This window comes from Merops nubicus, unplaced genomic scaffold (assembly GCF_000691845.1).
Source record: "Merops nubicus isolate BGI_N331 unplaced genomic scaffold, ASM69184v1 scaffold7403, whole genome shotgun sequence".
Lineage (NCBI taxonomy): Eukaryota > Metazoa > Chordata > Aves > Coraciiformes > Meropidae > Merops > Merops nubicus.
In genome coordinates, this window is record NW_008596813.1 from 6,021 (window position 1) to 26,270 (window position 20,250).

General features: G+C 37.7%; 1 protein-coding gene across 1 annotated transcript in view; it reads left to right on the forward strand.

The window, feature by feature from the left end:
- The window catches only part of FANCB (Fanconi anemia, complementation group B), a 14,378-nt gene extending 4,896 nt beyond the window's left edge, over positions 1-9,482 (forward strand). The window contains exons 4-8 of the mRNA XM_008936487.1: positions 2,430-2,558; positions 3,437-3,600; positions 5,619-6,073; positions 6,915-7,152; positions 9,065-9,482. Of these exons, the coding sequence (XP_008934735.1) occupies positions 2,430-2,558; positions 3,437-3,600; positions 5,619-6,073; positions 6,915-7,152; positions 9,065-9,482 (1,404 nt within the window). The remainder of the gene's footprint in view (positions 1-2,429; positions 2,559-3,436; positions 3,601-5,618; positions 6,074-6,914; positions 7,153-9,064) is intronic.
- Positions 9,483-20,250: the final 10,768 nt, after the last annotated feature.

Consider the following 20,250-nt stretch of genomic DNA (forward strand, 5'->3'; position numbering starts at 1 on the left):
CCTACTCATTATATAACTTTCCTCCTCTATGAAACAGAAATTAGTTTCCATCTCTCTGATGTGTTGCTCCTCCTACTGTTGTAATAAAGGCTGACCACCCTTCTGGTGATGTTTGTATGCTTTAAGTAACTGTTCTGTGACTCTGTTCTTGTGACTTGGTTTAATACACCAACTGGCTCCAAGCTCTGTGAATCTGTGTTAGGATCAAATCAATAGTCTGTTTTGTACATTCTGTTAGAAACAAGCCGCTGGCTGGAGATTTCATGTGTTGTCTGCTGACAAATTCTTCATAAGACCTACTTTATTTAAAGATCTTTTTCATCACTAATTTTCAAAGCCATTTGCTGGCACAAGCATTGTATGGAAGTTGAAAATCTTTGTATCTTTTAATGCTGTAAATGTTTGAAATTGTTGTGCTGATGAATTTGGAAGTAGGTGCAGATATTTCCTTTTAACCTCACTCTTGATTCCTTTTTGAGATTTCCATTGTTCTCAGTGTTTCCCCAAAGAGTGAAGTACTCTTGCTGTTTTTTTATCATCTAATGTATAATTGAATTTCCAGGATGATAGTTTAGATGCAATATTACATGAATCCTACTTAGCTTGTGAATGTCCGAAGGTTATTTAGCCTTAGAGTGGTGCCTCTTGTTATTTATCATCAAAATTTAGGTCTTCTAGAAAAATGTAATCAAATCATTTGACAGTCTCTATGGAATCTTGTCTTTTAGGGCAAAATGAAAGAGCAGATACAGCTCTTTTTCATACTCTGTTTTTTACCCCTTATTTTACATCTGCATAGTTGTTTTCTAGCCATGTGAGAACTTTGGCAAAGCTGGGCGCATGCAAGTAGACTGAATTTAAGTTATACACAATAATACATCTAAGTTGCATTTTGCAGCAAGTGAAATTGAAAAATCTATCAGTCTAACAATTTTTAACTGTTCTGTGTTTATCTTGTGTAGTCTTTTGGGCCTGAAGCCAGCCTGTTCTACTCTGAACATTTTTTTTTTTCCTTTAACAGTCATTTTAATATCTTCTAAAGAAGAATTCCTTTGGCAGAGTACTGCAGTTACATTACAACAGCTGAAGTTGCAGGGTTTCTCGCAGTTTTAGTTGGTTGTTCTGGCAGAAATACCACATGTCAGAAGTGTCCTTTTATGTTCACTGGCCTGTTCTCCCCCTAAGTATTTAACAGTATTGTGAGGATTATAATGCCAAAGTTGTTTACTGATGATTAATTTGTTTCCTTTGACTTGTCTTGCCTGTTTGGGGGCAGGTATTTTTTTTAATCCTTACTGCTGTTGTATTGAATTGCTGCAATGTCCAATTATTTTATTCTCGTTATGATAATGCTGATTTGGTGCTAGGTAGAAAGTTACTTTAAAAATGTTCTCTACATTTGATTTTTATTACTATTTTTAGTGTAAATTTTAAGTAGTTTTGCATCTGTTGCTGTGTAATCAGAAATTTCTTTCTGATATTTTTTTGTAAGGGATTTTGGTCACTTGAAAAAGATAGAACCAGTTATTTACCATACAGTGTGAGTTTGTACATTTCTAAATTTTGTTTCCTTCTGGCATTTTTGTCGACTTTTTCCATTTTTTAGTCTTGCCAATCATGAATCTTCCTTTCCATTTTCTTTCCTTTGTAAAAGTTCCACAGTTCTTGGGTTAGTAGTATTAGCTCTGTATGTATGGGTATTTATTTATGGATACTGCCACTTTAGTTGCAATATATCAAAGCACTTGGCCACTCTGCTTACCACTAAGCCTCTGCCTTAATTTGCTTTGCTTTTGCCAGTGAATCACCTGTTCTGCTGTTCAGGCTGGATTTACTCACAACTGATGAGTTTGTTTTTGCATTCCAATGGTGAGCTTTGTTCTCTCTTTGGCAGCATTGGCTTTCTCAGGATTTTGCTTTCCAGGGAATAGCTTTTGTGGAGCTTTCTTAAAATCTCACAAGCTGATGATGGCATGCTTCTTACTGCCTTCTTTTTGTTGTTTAGCAGACTAGCCTGCATGTATGTGTGTCTAAAACTTGTCATATATTCAATTTATTTACTTGACCGATAATCAGTACAAGTCTTGAGAAGAAATCAGAACTCGTATCATCCAATGGAAGAGTGAAGCATCAACAATAACAAAAGAGACAAATATGTACATAATTTGAGAATGTTTACCTTAGGAGTTTATCTTAAACTCTAGGTTTAATATTGAGGCCAACGCTTAGATTCATATTTTGGCAGCAGTGTGATTTGAACATGTTTTAGAAATATTACTTGAGGAATACCAGGATTTGGCTTACGATACTTGCATAAATATGGAAAGCTGACAAGAAACATTGGTAGCTTTGATATCAGCATGACTGAAGTGCAAGCTCAATGCAACAGACCTAAGCCTAAGTTTAGTGATCATTTTTATCTGTTACAGACAGGCCACACCTCTATTCGAGAGCTACAGCAGCATTTACGACTCAAAAAGAAGGTTATTCTTGAATCTTGCAGAGCATTAATAGATCTTGTTGAAGAAAGAACTCATATTCTACCAACTGCAAAAGAGGTAAAATGCAGAAGAGAGTACAGATAATTTCAGAGTTCTGCTGAGCTCTTTGTAGAGGGTGTTTCCCTCAACCACTTATAACGTTCAGCAGTAGGGATTGCCACTATCGAAACTCATTAATCTGCTTTTTAATTCTGGTTCCTTACCTTAATCTGTCAATGTATGTATATAAAAGTAAATTTAGTTGTCTTTACTTGAAATGGATTTGCACAATACCTCCTAACAATTGAGTTGTATGGAGCAGTAACCTCTAACTAAGAGTTAGTGACAAACAGTAGGGGGAAAGTACAGTCTTAATTGGCACAGCTGCCTAGATATTGAGTATCTGTCTGTGATCTAACGTTATGAAAAATGAGCTGTCATAGATCTCTGTAAGTTAAATTGATTTTATAACGAGGCAGAGGGAACCATGGGCTGAGAAGGTGGTGGAGGTTGGATAAATGTTAACTTACTATATTGCTCAAAATAAGCCTCCTAATTTGCTTGAAGTGGAGTTGATCTCCCTTTCAGTTAAATGTTGTGGTCCCTTTCAAGTCAGCCAGGTTTAGATAACAATGTTTCAAGCAATTACTGCAGGAATATAAAAAATTCTAATACCTTCAATGTTCTTTGGACAATTAATTGTATGGCAGCTCAAGACTTGTACCTGTGATGTTTACAAGGAAAGAATGAGCTGTGCTTTTCATTACATCATATGTTCTAAGCAAATGCAATTTTATCTTTTTTCTGTTGAAATCTACATAAAGTAGTTTATTCTTTACTTTTTATGTATCTTAGAAGCACTTCCAGCAATCACTTGTGGTAAAACACTAGGTAGTGCGGTGTAAAAAGAACTAATATCTCCACTTACTTTATCTAAAAATGCATTTTTCTGTAAGGAAGGTCTTGTCTCTCTCTGGGATGATGTAGAAAATCCTCCTCATTCTCTTAGTAAAGAGACATTGGCACCTGAAGTCCCAGAGCACTTCATAGAGAAATTGTGGCAGCGTGTTGCGGATGACAGCTTGGTCGTTGGAGTAAAACTAACTGAATCATTTTACCTGTGAGTATATAAATTTATTTAATAATTTTATTGAGTGCTTTCATAGAAACTGAATTTGGAAGCTGAGATCTGTAGTAGCAAGAGTGGCTTTCTGAGCTTTGAACTTTCTCATTTTGAACATCTCTGTACAAAGTGTTTCAAGTGTGCATGTCTTGTCAGTGTTGTTGCTGCTGCTTGTTTCTGTCTAACACTGCAAAAAAATGAATTATATAGTCAAAAATCAATTATAGCAGTATAACAATATCATTACTGGAGACTTTTTACAACAGTTTTCTTTAACAAAAATTATGGTTCTTTAGAGGCCATGTTGGCACTGTGGTGTCTTGGCTATGTAACTCCCAATGCATTGCTGTTAACATCTTTCCATTCCTAAAGAGGGATTCGCTGAAAGAATCAAAGAAAGGAACATTTTAAATTCTCTGATCCATTTAAGGAATATTCAGCTTTTGAATTGAACTATGCTAGTAAAATATCCAAACAAATGAAATATTTGCTAAGTTTATGTATTGTGTAAATTATGTGGAACAATCAGTTATACAGTACTTAAATCTTCAAAAGGATTTGTTTATACTTGTTACTGTCTTTAAAATGATTTGGTTTTTCTGCTCAATTTAATTGCTTGGTTCTATGCTTTCGTCATTTCCCCCTCACAGAGAGTGAGCTCATTTGGAACACAGATTAGAAAAACAGGATTACATGAAATATAAATTTATGATGTGCGTTGTGTAACGTAAACTTTGGTGGAGTCCAAACATACCTTTTGCCCTACATTCTCACAAGCAGTGTAGCTAAGACCGCTAGGGTAAGCCTGAAGTCTTGGTGCCACTGAAAATCATTCCAGTGGCTGTGAGGGAGCTGACCTGTTACACCTTAGGCCATGCTGCTGGTGCAGTGGGTGTGCTATTTCTCAACTGCCAGATTGCTGTAACTTTACGGGCAAGTGGACTTCATCTTCTTGACAGCCTCTTTCTACCCTAAGAGTCACTGAGGCAGGAGCTGGGTTTTGCCTTTCTAGTGTTTATTCTTTCAGCTTTGACGATGACAACTTTGGTTCTGAAAATGAAACACCTAATTCCTGTATAGCTTCAGAAGCCCTCAGACAGTTTGGAACCACTCTTTTAAAAACAGCAGCACTATTGCCCTCTCCCCCATTTTTACAGTTGAAAAGATCTGTGAAGATTAAGTCATTTGTCAAAGCCTACCTGGTAGGCTAGCAGAAGAACCTAGGTCTTCTGGGCTCCATTTCAGTACTATATACAATGACCTGTGGTTCTGGGGAAAAGGGCTTCCTTTCTTTCCATCCCTGACTCTGTAAGTCTTTACTGATTATTTTCGGGCTTCCCACAAATGCCAGATTGCAGTGATGTTTTAGATTGCATTGTGAGTCAGTGATACTTCTTCATAAAGAAAATTAGACATTCAAAAGACTTTCAGATGTCAGTGACACATTGAGGCTGAGCTGATTGACAGAATAAAATATTAATTATGAGAGGATCTGAAACAGTAATATTAGGATTTCATTCGAAGAACCCTATGTTGAATAAAGTACTTCATACATTTCAGGAAATTACTGCATGTTTAAGGTAATAGTATTTTAAACCTTTTATTTTTACTCTCTACATTCAATTTTGTTTGAATATCTATAAAACAATATAGAACCTCAGAAGAGCTTTTAGTCGTGAAAGAGAGCATAAATCATAAATGTCATAGAGTATCTGCATGGGTTATGTGGATTTTTCAACATTTTCTAGGTGAATTAGACATCCAAATTCTTTCATTCAAAATGGGGCATCTAACTCTTGAAAGCTTTTAGAAAATTCAGCCCATATTTTGCAAATCTCCATACGAAGCTTAAACAAAATAGCCATTTGCAGGACTTGTACTCTTTGCGCAGCCTATGACTTAAGCTGGCATGATAATGAGCCTGTGGCAGTCTTAAATGTCTGCAAAGTTCTGATAATTTGTCAGAAGGCAAAATACAAACTGGGGGTGCAGTCATCTTCTATGGATTTTCACAGGTCACTGAGCGATGTCAGTTTATCTTTAGTGATGGATCAAGACTCCTCTTCGGTATCTCCGATTATCGAGTGTCGAAATAAAATCATTAAGCTGAACAAAACCTTCTCAGCATTGTCTGTCTCCTCGGGTCAAATCGAACCTCCTCCAAAAAAGATGAAATTGGACTTGCATAGCAAAAATGATCTGAAAAAAGAGTTTCCAAAGAGCTGTTCAGGGGTTCAGCTGGATGGAACAAATACAGTCGTTGCTGTTACCAGCCTGTCACCATTGCTGGCGTTTCATCGTGTGCGTTGCATGGTTCTTCTACACGCAAAGAAACAAGACGGCCGGAATGACAGCTCACAGGAGAGCAAAAAGATTACTCTGCTCTGTGGGAAAGTTCTGTTAAATCTGGAAGATATTTCAAATGGGAAATATTCAGTAAAGATGCTAAGGGATGATAGTTACTGTACAGGTAAATGTATGGATATAATTTGGATTCATAAATATATAGTTAATCCTTTTGTTTAGGTGATGCCAAGCTAGTTGTTCAAGGTGTAAGCACATCTGGCTCTTTGAACACAAACTGCATAGACCTGTTGGGAATTAAGTGGGAAGAAATACAAGATGGAACATTTCTCAAAATGGAAAAAATGTTAAGTGAGTTTCTGTAAGGTTTTGTGCTAGCATTGGTGCTCAAGTCTGTCTGGAAAGGTTAATTTTGAAGATAAGTGCAAGTACAGAATGCTGAAGCCTGCGTATTTTTTTTCTATGTATAAGATATTACTGTTGATTAGTTACATAGATTTTTTTTTTTTTTCCAACCTGATATTACCTCTTAAATAATACAAAAGTAATTGAAACTTTTCCTCATCTACACATCTATTAAGGTAATCTATTTTCCTTTGGCTTAGTATTCCTGATTGAATTGATTTTGAACTGGGCTTCCGCTCATGCAGCAAAATATCCTTTTGATCATTCGCAATGAATTTTAATTTCTTTCTTCCTTTAATGTTGTATCATTGGCTAAAGCTGACATGTCATTTTACTATCACAGGAAGCTATTAATAGTCTTCTTTTGGCAAAGTGACATTTATCTTTAGAGCTTTCATTATACAAGTGGGGCTCTGTTAATCAGCTAACTGTTTTGCTTGGCGGAAGTAGGTATAAGAATTTTGGTGAGAATAAAATTACCAAAGAACACCTAAATGCTGGTGCAAGCTCTTCACATAAAACTGACTATGAACCAAAAATCTAAGCATGCAACATGGTCAAAATATTTAGGTCAAATATCTTTTTATTGTATTTTCTTGCAGGCTCTATGGAAGATATACTTACGACCCTTGCAGTGTCTGTCAGATTCTCCTTTCAGATTGTGTCTTCTGACTACACACTGACTACAGTAAATTCATGGTTATTGGGAGAAATGGAGTGCACGCCATTTAAAGAATGCCATGACAACATGTTCTGTCATAAAGCGGGAAATGTGTATGGTACAGTTTTTAATTGGACCCTGAAAAACCCATTTGAAGGAGTTCTAACATTATTTTGCAGGTAAAATTAGTGTAGAGTATATTCATCTTGCATACATGCTTCTTTATCTTTACACTGTTTTTTGCCATTGTTTATGGTAACAGTAAGAATCATAACCAATAGGCTTCCAATGTGCTGATATGATAACCATCAGCAAGAACAGAATTATTTTCTAATTGGAACTATGGCAGAACCTGAAATGCATTGCTTAATTTTGTCTAGGCTAGCACACTGAATTACAAACAAGTCTCCATTAGTATCTGCTTGGTAATATTTTGTTAGTTTATGTAATTGTATCATATTTTATATTTTTTTATTACATTATTCTCAGAATAATATGTATTTTTTTCTTCAGCATGTGCTAATTTAAAAAAAAAAAGATGTTAAAAGCAACATAAAACAAAGCAAACAATAAACAACCCCAAAATGTATTATGTCAGTTTGTAGTTTAGTTCTGCAACATAAATTTAGTCTAATTTTGTACATTTTTCTGATACATGTATTTCCTATCTACTATGATTTTGAAAAGGAAACAATGTAAAGACTTTCAGTGATTTCCTTTCTTTGTGTAGATTCTTGGACAAATGTCTAAAATTTCCTAAACAAGGCTAAAGTTAGTGATACTGCCATAATTTACAGTTTAGCTTGGTAAGTCTCACAAAGTAATTCTCAAGTATTGACAAAATGTTTCCTGTCCTGAAGACTTCAAGGTAACATATAAAAGAAGGAAAAAGTAATATGAGTCTCTTAATTTATAATGAGATTCAATCTTTTACTCAAATTAGGAGCCGATTTCCTTCTTTTCTGTAAGAAGAAAGGCTGAAATATTTAAGAAATCAGTCAGTAAAATTTTAAACCCCATGACTGTTGTTTCCTTCTGAAACGTTAGGTTGCTTGATGCTATTTGCCTTTGATCCAGTTTTCACATTAATAGTGAGCTTCGTGTTTATAGTGTAACTATGATTATGTTTTCTGTATCTTTTTTCCTGCCTTTGGATTGATCATTTATCCAAAAAAGACAGGATATTTCTGTGGTAGGTGAGAGCTACAGACTGTTGTTTTTCACAGCCTTTCAGAATGAAAATAGAACTGTATCTGTTATAAGTAGTGGGATATTAAGCTAGCCAAATAGAAATAGAAGTACTTTGAGGAGAAATGCCTTTCTGATCCACATGAGAAAACTGGCTACTTAAGGATGCTTGTGGGTTTTTCTTGGGTTGTTGTGGGGTGGGGGAGTTTGAGATAAATTTTTTGGTTTTTTAATCAAAATACATCTTCCCAGCAGTTTATCTGGGCAAACACTGGAAATAAGACTTTGGACAAACTTGCATTCCTCTTGGAATGAGGAATGTGTCACTGTGCCATGCATGCTACACTGGTATCCAGAAGAGTAGGTTCCCTGTTGATTACCAGCACTATTCTGTCTTGGTTAGTTAATAATTTTGATTGTCTGATATTTAAGTGCAACTTTCCCTCTCCAGTGACCATTTAAAAAAGACAAGGTGTGGGCCACCTAATAGCTGTGCTGTACATACCTATTGATAGTGGCAATCTGTAAAGATAAGTGATTTTTTTTCTGCCCCTAAATGTAGACCAGACAACATTTCCTTTATGCATTTGGCCTTCATGTACAACGAGCTGCTTCTAAAAGAAGTGATGCACGTGTAACCCTAATCAGGGACATACATTTTAGCATAGGATCTTTATGTTGCTGAAGTTTGCTTCATGTCAGCTCTTTTGGTGTCCAGTGTCTAGGGTGCATGCCCCTAGAAAGCTCTTGCTTTCTTTTGTGAGTACATACATAATACATAAAACCATAATAAGTTTTTCCCAGTTTGATTTAAAGTAGCTTTGTTTTATTTTCCACTATAGAATTTTGAAGATTTATGGTAGCTTTAATAATAGCAATAACCATCATCATCTTATTTTACAGAAATCTGACTGTCTTGTTCCAGTGCCTTCATAGCCTTACTAGAGTTCTCCCACCAAGCTCTGATGTAAAACTTCTGAGATCTGGAAGCAAAGGATTACTCAGTGAACAGTTAGCACTGGCTTTGGAAAAAGAAATGCTTACCTTGAGGAGCTCTTTCTTCTCAAAAGAAAGTAAAGCTGAAAACAGTTTAACATGGGGGAATGAGGCTGGCAAGAAAATCACTGATGTTCCTGTGGCTTTACTGGACAGTGAGGAAGGAGTTCAGCAATTCAGAAAGAAGCTTCAGAATGAACAGGAAGAGTGTGTGCTGAGTATGAATCAAACAATGAATGGTGCCCTTTACCAGGAAATTGCTTTGAAAATAGCAGAAGCTCAGCTCAGTTCAGATATGATTGCTTGGAGACTGAGCAAGTCCTAGAAACTATTTACTAGATTTCTTTTGAATGAAGTTTTATGAAAATTATACTATTAAATAATATTTATATTTTCATGGATTCTTCTGTTACTTTTTATTCTATAGGTCAGTTAATTCTAAGTACTGGTATTGTGGTTGATGACTTGTAGCTGATTTGGCAAGAATTTAGTATTAAAAGGTAGCTCAGTCATATTGTTACATATTTTGCAAATATAATTTTTAAGGTGTTTTCTAATAAGTTGCATTCCAAAATAATTCTTGAACTATAAATGAACTAGATTTGCAAAAAAAATTAACAAGCACGTATTGTTTAAAATAGTCCTATTAAACATGAAAGATAGCTGTTTACACAGGTAAAACTTAACCTTTTTTTAGAAATCTTAAGACAGCTGTAGAAAGGGTCTAAGTTAAGCAACCAAACATAATTAATAATTTGAGTGTGGGGTTTGACACACTCAAAAAAGAGGGAGCTTATCATCATGTTTCAAGCCTTTGAAATAACTTTTAATTGTAGCACTGGAGGAAGGACACTCTGATTGTACCTTGCAGCCCTGTCTTCTAGAGCCCACTCAGATCTGCGAGATTTTGGAGTATTTATTTGAGATGGAGAACCAGATCAGGCCTTGTGGGATTAAAGCTGAGCTTGCTATAAGGATACAGAAAACAGGCTAATTTAGTGTGCTTGGTGAGAAAGGTTTATGACAGTGAGACTTGTGCTGCCTCTGGAGGTGGAGGTCCACTAAGCTGGCCAGGTGAACAGGTGAAGGAGGGGGTCTTGTGAGGATAAGGTGTCCCTGTTTTGGCTAAACCAACAGAGCAAACATCTCCTACATAAATCTTGAAGGCCAGAGTGTCCGAGTGAAGACTTTTGTCAAATTAACAACAAAATTAATATTAAAATTCATGCCCCTAAGTATGCTAATGAGCCTAAAGGAGTACATGCTAGTCCTATATGACTGTAACTCAACTCTCTACCCAAACCATGCTAAATGTCACCTGGAAGGCAGGGAGAGATGGAATTAGGATATAAAAATCATAAAGGGAATACATCTCTTGGGGGGAGAAGACTGAGCAGTCTAGCAAAGACAGTCAATGGGCTGTGCTCCTCTTCCTCCACCCATGATGGGGACACCTTCTTGGTAAGGACTGTGCATCTCCACACGGTGAAGCTCTCCTGGCACTGCCAATGGGCGTTAGTGCTGTGCACAGGCTCGTGTCTCAGGCTGCCCTGGATGTACCCGGGGATTACCAACCCGAGCTCGAGCATCCCTTTCCAGCTCCTGCCTTTATCAACAGCGATTCCACATCTGTTTTATCTGTCACTTTCATAAACCCAGCAGTTTTAACTTTCACACTGTCTGCTGGGGTTCTGGGATGGGAGTCTCAGACAGGCTTTTGACTTTATCAAAACTGCTCAGTGTGAGCCCTTGGGCTCTGGCAGGCAGACATCTCACTCCCACCTGTAACACAACAAGCCTCTTGCAAAGCTTCAAGAACTCATGAAGATTCACTCTGTAATAAAATGCTTTCAGGTCTGGGAGGTCCATTCCCACCCAGAATCTAGTGGTAGGGTGAATCTCATTGGGAGATCCTGGAGGAAACTCCTTCCTTGGACATTCACCTAGCTTCAATGTCAGAAGTTTTATTTGTAATCATAAATGATTACTAGTCAGTGGTTTTGATCTATGTCAATAATGGACAACTTTTCGCCTATTAATCCTTCCTTTTCTGGTTTGAACAAGATACCACCTATGCATCCAGGAAGAGAACTGCCTGGGATCTTGCAGGTACTACTTGCTGAGGTAGTTCCTTTTTAACCATTTTTTCACACCATTTTTCAGTTTCGTGAGTGGCAAAAAGCTTAAAAAAAATTCCCAAATCATAATAACTTGCTTCCTATTACCTCTGCTTTATGCAAACAAAACATTCCTAGTGTTTGTCACTGTTTTTCTGAAGTTGTCAAAATTTTGCTTTTCGGTTTTCCTGTAGACAAAGTTTTAATTGTTGACTATCTGCAACATGCCAAGGACAATAAAAGTTTAACAGGAAGAAGGGAAGATACTTATTGACTCAAAGGAACACTGACATTTCAGAATAATTCCACATCCTTTTTTCATCAGAAAGTTCAACGTCTGTATGTGTGTCCTCCAGAGGCATTAGAGTGGTGATGTTTCTCAGTCTGAGGTGTCTTCTCATGCCAGCAACAGGTGTAAACCAATGCGCATGTAAAGGGAAGGAACAACAGAGAACAGTGGGCTTTCTAAGTTCAACTCCATTTAGTGCCATACTCTCAAGGTAGTCAAAGTATTAAATGTCTCCTTTTTTTTGGCTATATAGAAGGGAAATTTTGCATTAATATGTCAAGAATGCCTTAAGAAATTGTCACAGGTATTTGAAGCAGTGGTTACTGAATGAGAAAGAATTGTTAAAAAAAAAAAAAAAAACACCTTTATTTGTTAAGCCACAATTCTGTTCAGCCCATAGTCAAAGCTTAACAGCTCATTGACAGAGCTTGGCACTCTGTCACTAGAATTTCCAGAAGAAAGATCCTGATTATAAATACTTAAGTGAAAAATCTCAAAGTGCAATCCTGTAGCTTGCAGCTAAGGGCAAGCCCTTGGTAAACAAGCTGAGCAGAAACTTTCAGAGCAACAAAGCTACTATTCAGCTCAGGGCACTTGGAGGAGTTTATGCAAAGCAGTGGCAACAGTACAGCAGCTGATTTTTGTTAGCAGGGCTGCAGCAGCCTGGTGTCATCTTGTAACAAACTCTCATCTGTCTGTGTCTTTAAAGAGAAAAATCCACTTGTGTTCCATCCCTTTATACAGAACTAGTAGAGTGGGACAAATGAAGAGAAGTTGCCAGTTTCTAATGCCACGGAGTTGTTACTTATTACTTAGAAGAAGTAAACAATGAAATCACGGAAGTGTAGAAGTGAAATTAGAGTAGGAATAATTAGAGGAGCAACAACAGGTTCCTACTACAGAGTCTTTCCAGAGGCATGAATGCTTAGTTTGTGTATCAGGTGAGATCATTAAAAGCTTTCCTAACAGCTCTGATTTCTGGAAGTCGTTCTCCAGCTGACTAGTAATGCACAATGACATGGCCCAGCTTTCAGTGGTAATGATGCAATTGGTAGGTCTATTGCATATGCTTGAGAGAGACTTTTATGTGCCAAAACCTAAAGGCCTAGTAGAAATACTTGGAAGGTTTGTGCTGATAGGTTTGGTTTTTTGGGGGGTTGGCAGCAGGAGCCATGGGAAAATGGAACAAGTTTCTGGACTTCCAAGGAAGTCTTGGAAGTGAGTTCTTGCATAGGGAGTTCTACAAGTACTTTTTTTTAGCAGATCATTTGAGAAATGAAATCACTTAATGGCAGCAGCAGTCCTAGTTACTGGGGATCAGTATTGTTAAGAAACAGCTGCTGAAATAGTTGGATGCTTGACACTGTAAATTCCCTTTTCACCGCTAACAGATCAAGCTGAGAAAGGTACAGATTACAACCAGCAGAAGGCTTTTTGTTAATAAAGCTATTACTAATAGCAGATGAACTGTTCACGCAGCACATCTACTTACTCGCACACTACTCTGTAGGAGCAGCAGCTGGGAGACCATCCCAATTCCTGGGACTTCTAGCTCCTGGATGCAAAGTTTAGAAAGTCCCTTAAAGAACCCTTTGCTTCATCAGGTGTATATGTGTAATTATGTAGGGGTTTTTGTTTGCATATAGCAAGCACTGTCTGCTTGTACACGATGCAATTTATGCAGCCTGTGGTTGATAATAGTGTGGGCAGTGGCTTTTTATACAGCCAGCAGGCTCTTGGTGTGCTAAATTTGTCAGTTCTGGTGGATTTAACAGGACAACTGGTCTCCAGAGTTTACCAGTTCCTGGGAGACTTTCATTTGCAGCTTCTCAGCATGCAATCATCAGCCTGCTGATTGAGGGTGAACATTCCTCTAACCAGAGCTGTAGGACCCCTTCACATAGATTCAAACAGAAGGGGACATTTTCACATATAAACTTTTGACAAAGTAGTATGACCAGAGTCAACTTGGTCAGAAAGAAAACAGTTTTGATTTCTTAAAGTCAGCAGATGTCAGTGGTTTCTGGTAGGTATCTGTAGGAGTGGTTCCAGCCCTCTGGCCAGGGCAGTGATCAGCATGTACCTCGCCATGGCTCTTTTACCACCCATTTCGAAACACTGGGATGCAAAAGGGAAGTTTGGCATTGGAAGCATGAGCAGTCATGCCTAAATGCACTCTTACGTCCATCTTAGCACTTTTAAAGTCAGCATGATTTAAGGCCCTAAGAAAGAGGGATTATGTGTCAAAAAACTGTTTTTCCAGTCAAGTTGGTATAATAATTATATTTACTTGTGATTTTTCTCTGTCATTCTCAGACAGGAGAAACCTGCCTGCTCTAGAATACAGTCTCTGTTGGATTGCAGTATTTCCTTTCTACGTCTGTGTGTATACATATGCATTTCAGATCAACTGACAGGGTGCTGGGTTGTTCCTGGTAATGAGAGTTAAGCCTTCTCTCTCAGCTACTAATTCTTGTTTTCTCACAGCTTTTGACAATTTGAAAACCACGGCAGTCTTATGACTGCTCCCTTCTGAATCATGCTGACTCTGCTAAGGCAAAGTAATAATGCTAGCATGTTTATCCATGAGCGAGATAGTCATTAGAGACTATTAACAAAGATGATAGGGTGAGCAAAAGGGATACCCAAAATAGTGGTAGTCTTCTTGCCCTACCTTCTCTACTTCCCTGGGAGAGCTGAAGTTTTAAGTAAGTGGAAGATAAGTGTTGATGCAAGGATTTAAAATCTTGAATAGATGTAAAGGCATGGGTTTGAGCATTTTGTTTTTGGTGGTTTTAGTTTCTTTCAGGTTTTGGTTGGTTTTTTTTCCAGTACTCTCTCATCTGCACTCTAGACATGCCGCTGGGTAGGAACAAGGTGATCATCTTGATCAGTATGTAGTAGGAGTTTCTAGCCAAGAGTAAGTATCTAGCCAGATACTTCCAAGGGAAGGGCAAAAGAATAGGAGGCTTACTGCTGTTCAGTCATTTTAATTATTGCTTTAAGGATGTGATACTACTTTGGTATTTTCTGTGACCTCAGGTTTCTGGTATGCAACAATCTTACCCAGTGCATGTATTGGGAAATTCATAATTCATAGGGGCAAGACAGCAGCTGCAAATTTATAAATTACTTAGAGCCAAGACTGCCAAAATGTCAGTTTTTTATCAGTTCAGTTCGTGCCTGAAGTCCTACATTCACAAAACCCCTTTGTTTAACGGTGGTATTTAGGTCAGATGCACAGGTCGGTAAAGCAGTCTCAGGTTAACTCATCCTCTTCTTTGTTGTCTAAATGGAGAGGTGGTGAATCATTTGCCCGCCTGTGATCTTTACCTGCACAGAGTTATAAAGGCAAGCGCTTTGTAATGAGTCCTTCAAAACAGCATTCGGTGCCTTTGTACCTGCCCCCTTTCCTCTCCTCAGAGCCCCAGTTACAGTTTTGAACCAAACATGTGATATCTTCTTTTGTAATCCTTCCTTTGAAATGTTCTTAATCATGAGGGGAAAAGCAGAAGCTGCCAAAACCCTCCAAAATTCATGGCTGGTGGGAGTCTGCTGTTTCCATACAGTCCGTACTATTCCCTCCCCACAAGCTCTACCGACAGTCTATTTTGAGATCCTTCATGCTTCCCTCCCCCTCCTGCCCCAGGGATCAAATACTGAAAACCAAAAAGACAATCACTTCTAAAATGTAAAAAAATTAACTTTTTAAAAGCCTCACTTTTTTATGTAGAAAATGGGTATATTTTCTTTCCACGGGAAATAACTCTGCTAAGTCAGCTAATCTGCAGAAGAGGTCACGTCCCTGAGGCAAAGCACACCTTGAAGCTGTCAAGTGCCTGGGACAGTCAAGCAAGTAACAACTGTCCAACACAAAACTATTTCCTCTCCACACCCCTGACCAGTGGCCCACATTCCTCTGGCTGAGTATTTCATGACTGTTTATGATGACAAGCTGATGGGCTGTTTAATTTATTTTTTTAAAAAAGATTTCTGCAACTAAGGCTCATTTTTAATTTAACTCTACTTGTTGGCACTGGATTTTAATGCCACCTGCAACATTTTAAACCTCTGCTTTAATTTTGCCTCTTCTCAACTTCATTTAAGAAAATTCAGCAGTATTATACTACTGTTACACACGCCTACAATTTTTAATCTATATTTGAATGTGAATTTTTAATGTACAAGCTTTGCAGAAATCCAGAGGAGGGAATTTCTGACGGTTTTGGTAGAATCTTTCTCTTTTTCCAAAGTAGTATGAAGTTTCTTAATGATGAAATCATCCAAGTGTCTCCAAATGCAGACAAGTACCAGCTGCTTTAACCCCCCCGATCCATTGCATAAGATAGATATATCAGAGAAATCAGAGAAAATCATGTAACATTATAGGTTTTCAACACAACTGTGAGAAGAAATTATATGAGTCAGATCAGTTCAGCAGTCTTCCCTATTTGTCAGCTATTTCTGTTTGTCAGCATAGTCTAAAATAATCACCAAGAGCAGCCATTGGATTTGAAGATCCCATGAACTTTATTAAAATATGTTGCATGGTTAAGAGTTAATTCACATTTGTGCTCACATTCATTAGATTATGAATTCTTACCCACGCTGGAGAGTCAGTGTAGTGGTCATGTGGCACGTTGGAGACAGGTTGTCTTTCAGCAGCCTGTGCAAAGGCTGCCTGTGGATTACTGACAGGAAGATAAATACAACCACCCTCCTACGAATAACAGGAATTACCTCCTCAAGCTGAAATTACAGGGTACAGTGGGGGATAATCACTGATGGCCTAATGCTGATGGTTTCACCGGGATTAGTTTTCCCTAATGATGTCACTAACTTTCTGAAAGTACATGATTTATATTTAGTTACTCAAACATGGCATTTCAGTTGTGGTCATTTAAAATGCTCAATTTATAATTTCAGTTTACTCCATGTGGTTTTAAGTCATGTGCACTGCAACGTATTTTACTTGCCAATTGGTTAGAGGAGTGCCTGTGCAAATGTAGAAATTAAAAAAAAAAAAATTATATTCCTGAGGTAATATTTTAGTGTTTTCGTCTCACTGCAAAACTAAGTGAACAATTGCAATGCATAGTACCTCAGTAGTGCACACCACTTTCTCAATAAATGTGCTATTTTATTAGCTAGAGGTCAGCTTTTAGTAATTTTATGATAAGAATTTATCAATTTCATTCTTTTCAAAGTAGCTCACTTTTTAAAATGTGCTCTGAATGCATATATTATTGCTAGATGACTGATACATTTCACTCAGAGTCTGTAAAAACATGATACTGTTATTGGGGTGTTTTACTTCTGAAAGAAATTGCAAATGTAAAATGTTTCCTCTTTTTTTAAAAAAAAAAAATGGACAATGAAATAGACTTGGCATAAATAATCAAAGAAAGTGAATAAATTATGTCTGTTTATTGCATTTTCCCCAAACATGAATATATTGTCTTCTGAAGTTATAACTAGATAGTCCACTGAAATAACATCAATTGTATAATATGTTCTGAAAAACAAACAAACTAAAAAACCCAGCCCAGAACTGAGAAGGCTTGGGAAAAGAATAAATCCCCACACCATTTTCCCAAGAGAGAGAGGAATTTGTGCAAACTATTGTGATTTCTTGATAAATTGATACATCGTAGGTAAAAAGAGGATGAAGAACAGAGGAGTCCAGTCATTTTGAAATTGAGTCCAATGTTAAATACTCTTTCTTACTGGCTGTTGAAAACACACGGAATTAATTTGATTCTTTAAAAATCCACATTAATGTTTTATATGTTAGCAGAATATCTGAAGAGCAGCACAGTAACAGTATCAATGATGCAGGATTTGAATGTTTTAAGAGACTGCAGGTAGCCAGGGGTTATAATGATGATTTGTGGCATACTAGACAGCTCATACACACGTAAATCTATACGTGATAATCTGGGCAGACTTCACGTCTCACACTGGCATGTGCTGTTCATGGGCCATCATCATGTCCAATACTATTTTTAATACCCTCTTAATATGGGTTCAGTTACCCCACGTACCTCCCATGCTAGCATTGCAGCTACGGAACTCGATTTTTGCTGTACACCTGAAAAATATAAATCATAGAACCATGGAATGATTTGGGTTGGGCAGAATCTTATCCAACTCCTGTGAATTTTTGCTTTTAAAATCACAAAGCCCTTGGCAAGTCAGCATTTCATTTTCAGGTGTCTGGAAGGTGGCAATTCATCTGTGTACAACTATAACTGCCCTTCCTCTCTGAATGTCAACTTTTAAACCTCCTGGGATCCAATGCAGTGCCTCCTGCTCACCACTGCCTCCCTTTTCCCCATCCTGAACTCATTTCTAGACCTCATACACTCCTTGGGTTAAAACATGGCCTTATCCAAGACAATGGCAAAGCTTCCTGAGAGCTTCCAAGGTCTGGACAACCCCATTATGATTCAGAACATGTTTTTTGTCTCAGCAAGGAGACTTAGTGTGTTTCACAGACCCAGATTCACAAATACTCCTACCCCTTTGCCCAGGCTTTTTTCAGGAGTTAGTGTAATTTTTTATTAAGTGCTACTTGGCTGAATTTCCAAAGTTAAAGGCAGAGAACTGATAAATTATGAACACAGGAACACATTTAAACTTGCATTTATTTTTCAGTTAGTCACTGTTTATTTGCATCTCTGTTCTTACTTGTTTTTTGTTTACACTACCAACAGATGTGATGCTTCAATTTTATTTTAAAATGTTTGCAATAAAGCTGGCCAATAATGTGCCCATATTCAACAAGGTAACGATACAGCTTGTTGTAGTCATTGATAATGATATTTCAGGTTGTAAATCTTCATGGCAAACTGCACATTTTGAGGACTGAAAGAGCAAATACTAAGATACATGTGTTTTGAATACCAAAGTTGTGCTGGAAAAGAAAAATGGATTTCAGTTGTGATCTATGAGAAATCACTAAAATAACATATAATACCAGTGCAAGAAATCACCCTTCCTTTTTCAAGTTTTAGTAGAAATACTATAGTTTTTTTTTCCTTTTAGGTTCCAGTTCTTTTAACATTATAGCAAAGGAATAAAGACATGCTTAATAGTTCATGTTTCCAACTTCTAACACAAAATTTTAGAGAGACAAACAGTAACTCAGAAGCTAAACAGTCCTTACTGATACTTGACTAAACATGTTCAGAAGGAATTATCAAATTGTTTGGAGTGTGCCAACCGAAACATGAGAAGTTTTCTGGTCATTACCCTCCTACTCAAAAATCACTCAACTTCACTACAACAGGTACTATTAAGTGAAAAACTGGTACTGGAATAATAAGTTTTCTTATAAGTTTGAAAGATGAAGAGCACAAACGTTAGGCCACCAGCAAGCTAGCTGTAGGGTATTCCGAAGTGATTTTGGTGATTTGTGAGACTGCAATTTGGAAATCAACTTGCTTGCTTTGAGACATTCTTTATATACCTCTGTGGTCTTGTGTAGATAGTGATGTTAGCACAGAACCTGTTATTTATCTTAAGCTTCTACAAGATATCTGATCCTGATTAAATGCTTCAAAGACATCTGTGGGTGCTAAACAACATTGTTACCTTATATCACTTACTAAAAAAAAAAAAGCAGCATATAAATTCCTCAGCTGTTTCTTATACATTTAAACAGGGTTTATCTTTTCCCCTATTGCTTTACAAGTCTTATCTTTATTGTAGATGATGTGCATTGATTTACCTCTCCTTTGTGCTGGTATCCTTTATCAATCTATTCTGAATCAGAGCAAACCTTACAGCAATAAACTGTGCTGAGCTTCTCCATTTGTAACATATTGCAATTGGCAAAGCCATTTTCAAATTTATGCTTCAAAAGGAAAAAAAAAAAGTTTAATTTGTATTGTCTTAAAAACTGTGTCACTGAAAAACAAACAATGAAGTTCATCTGATAACTGAAAAATGAAATTTTTTCAAAAGGAAGTGATTTCAGTATTTTACTTGAAGTAGGCAAATTATGGCTCTCAGAAGACATAAAACTGTATTTAAATTCTCCCTGATTTACTTGAATTTAGCCTAATCAGTATATTTGCTGTTTAATAATCAGCTATAGACTAAGATGCTGTTTGCTGAAAGCACGTCTGTCTGCAGCTGGCCTTCGTGGATACCTAAAATGGGAGATGGAGCCATGAGTGAGGTTGCTTTTGTCTCTGTACAGTGGATGTCATTCTTAAAGCTGCACAGGAAATTGTTAAGACGACCTTTCGTGGCTGCATTCATTAGTAGGGCAGGCAGGAAGTTTCACGTGACCACAGAAGCACGTTCTGTGTCACACCTTGGCCACAGGGTCCCATTGCGCTCCCCCTGCATAGTCCATGCCCTGCGAGGGAAGAGGTGGGCAAGGCTGGAGGAGGGTGATCCCAGGGTGCCCAGCCACGGGGTTGGTGCTTGTGCAGGGTCGAGCGTGTGTCAGTACTTCCCAGCACAGTTCTGGCCACGCCTAGGCAGTGCTCCTGACCCGTGGTCCCAGGGAGGACAGCTCAGGGTATGAAGGGCCAGTCCCAGGGGACAGTTTAGCTGCAATTCTGCCAGTCTGGGAGGGCTTATTGATGCAAAAGCAAGAGGGAGCAGCTGTGGGCTTGTTTTGGTTCACATTGACATGGTCTGTGTCGTTGGAAGTGCCTCGCTCTTGCATGGCA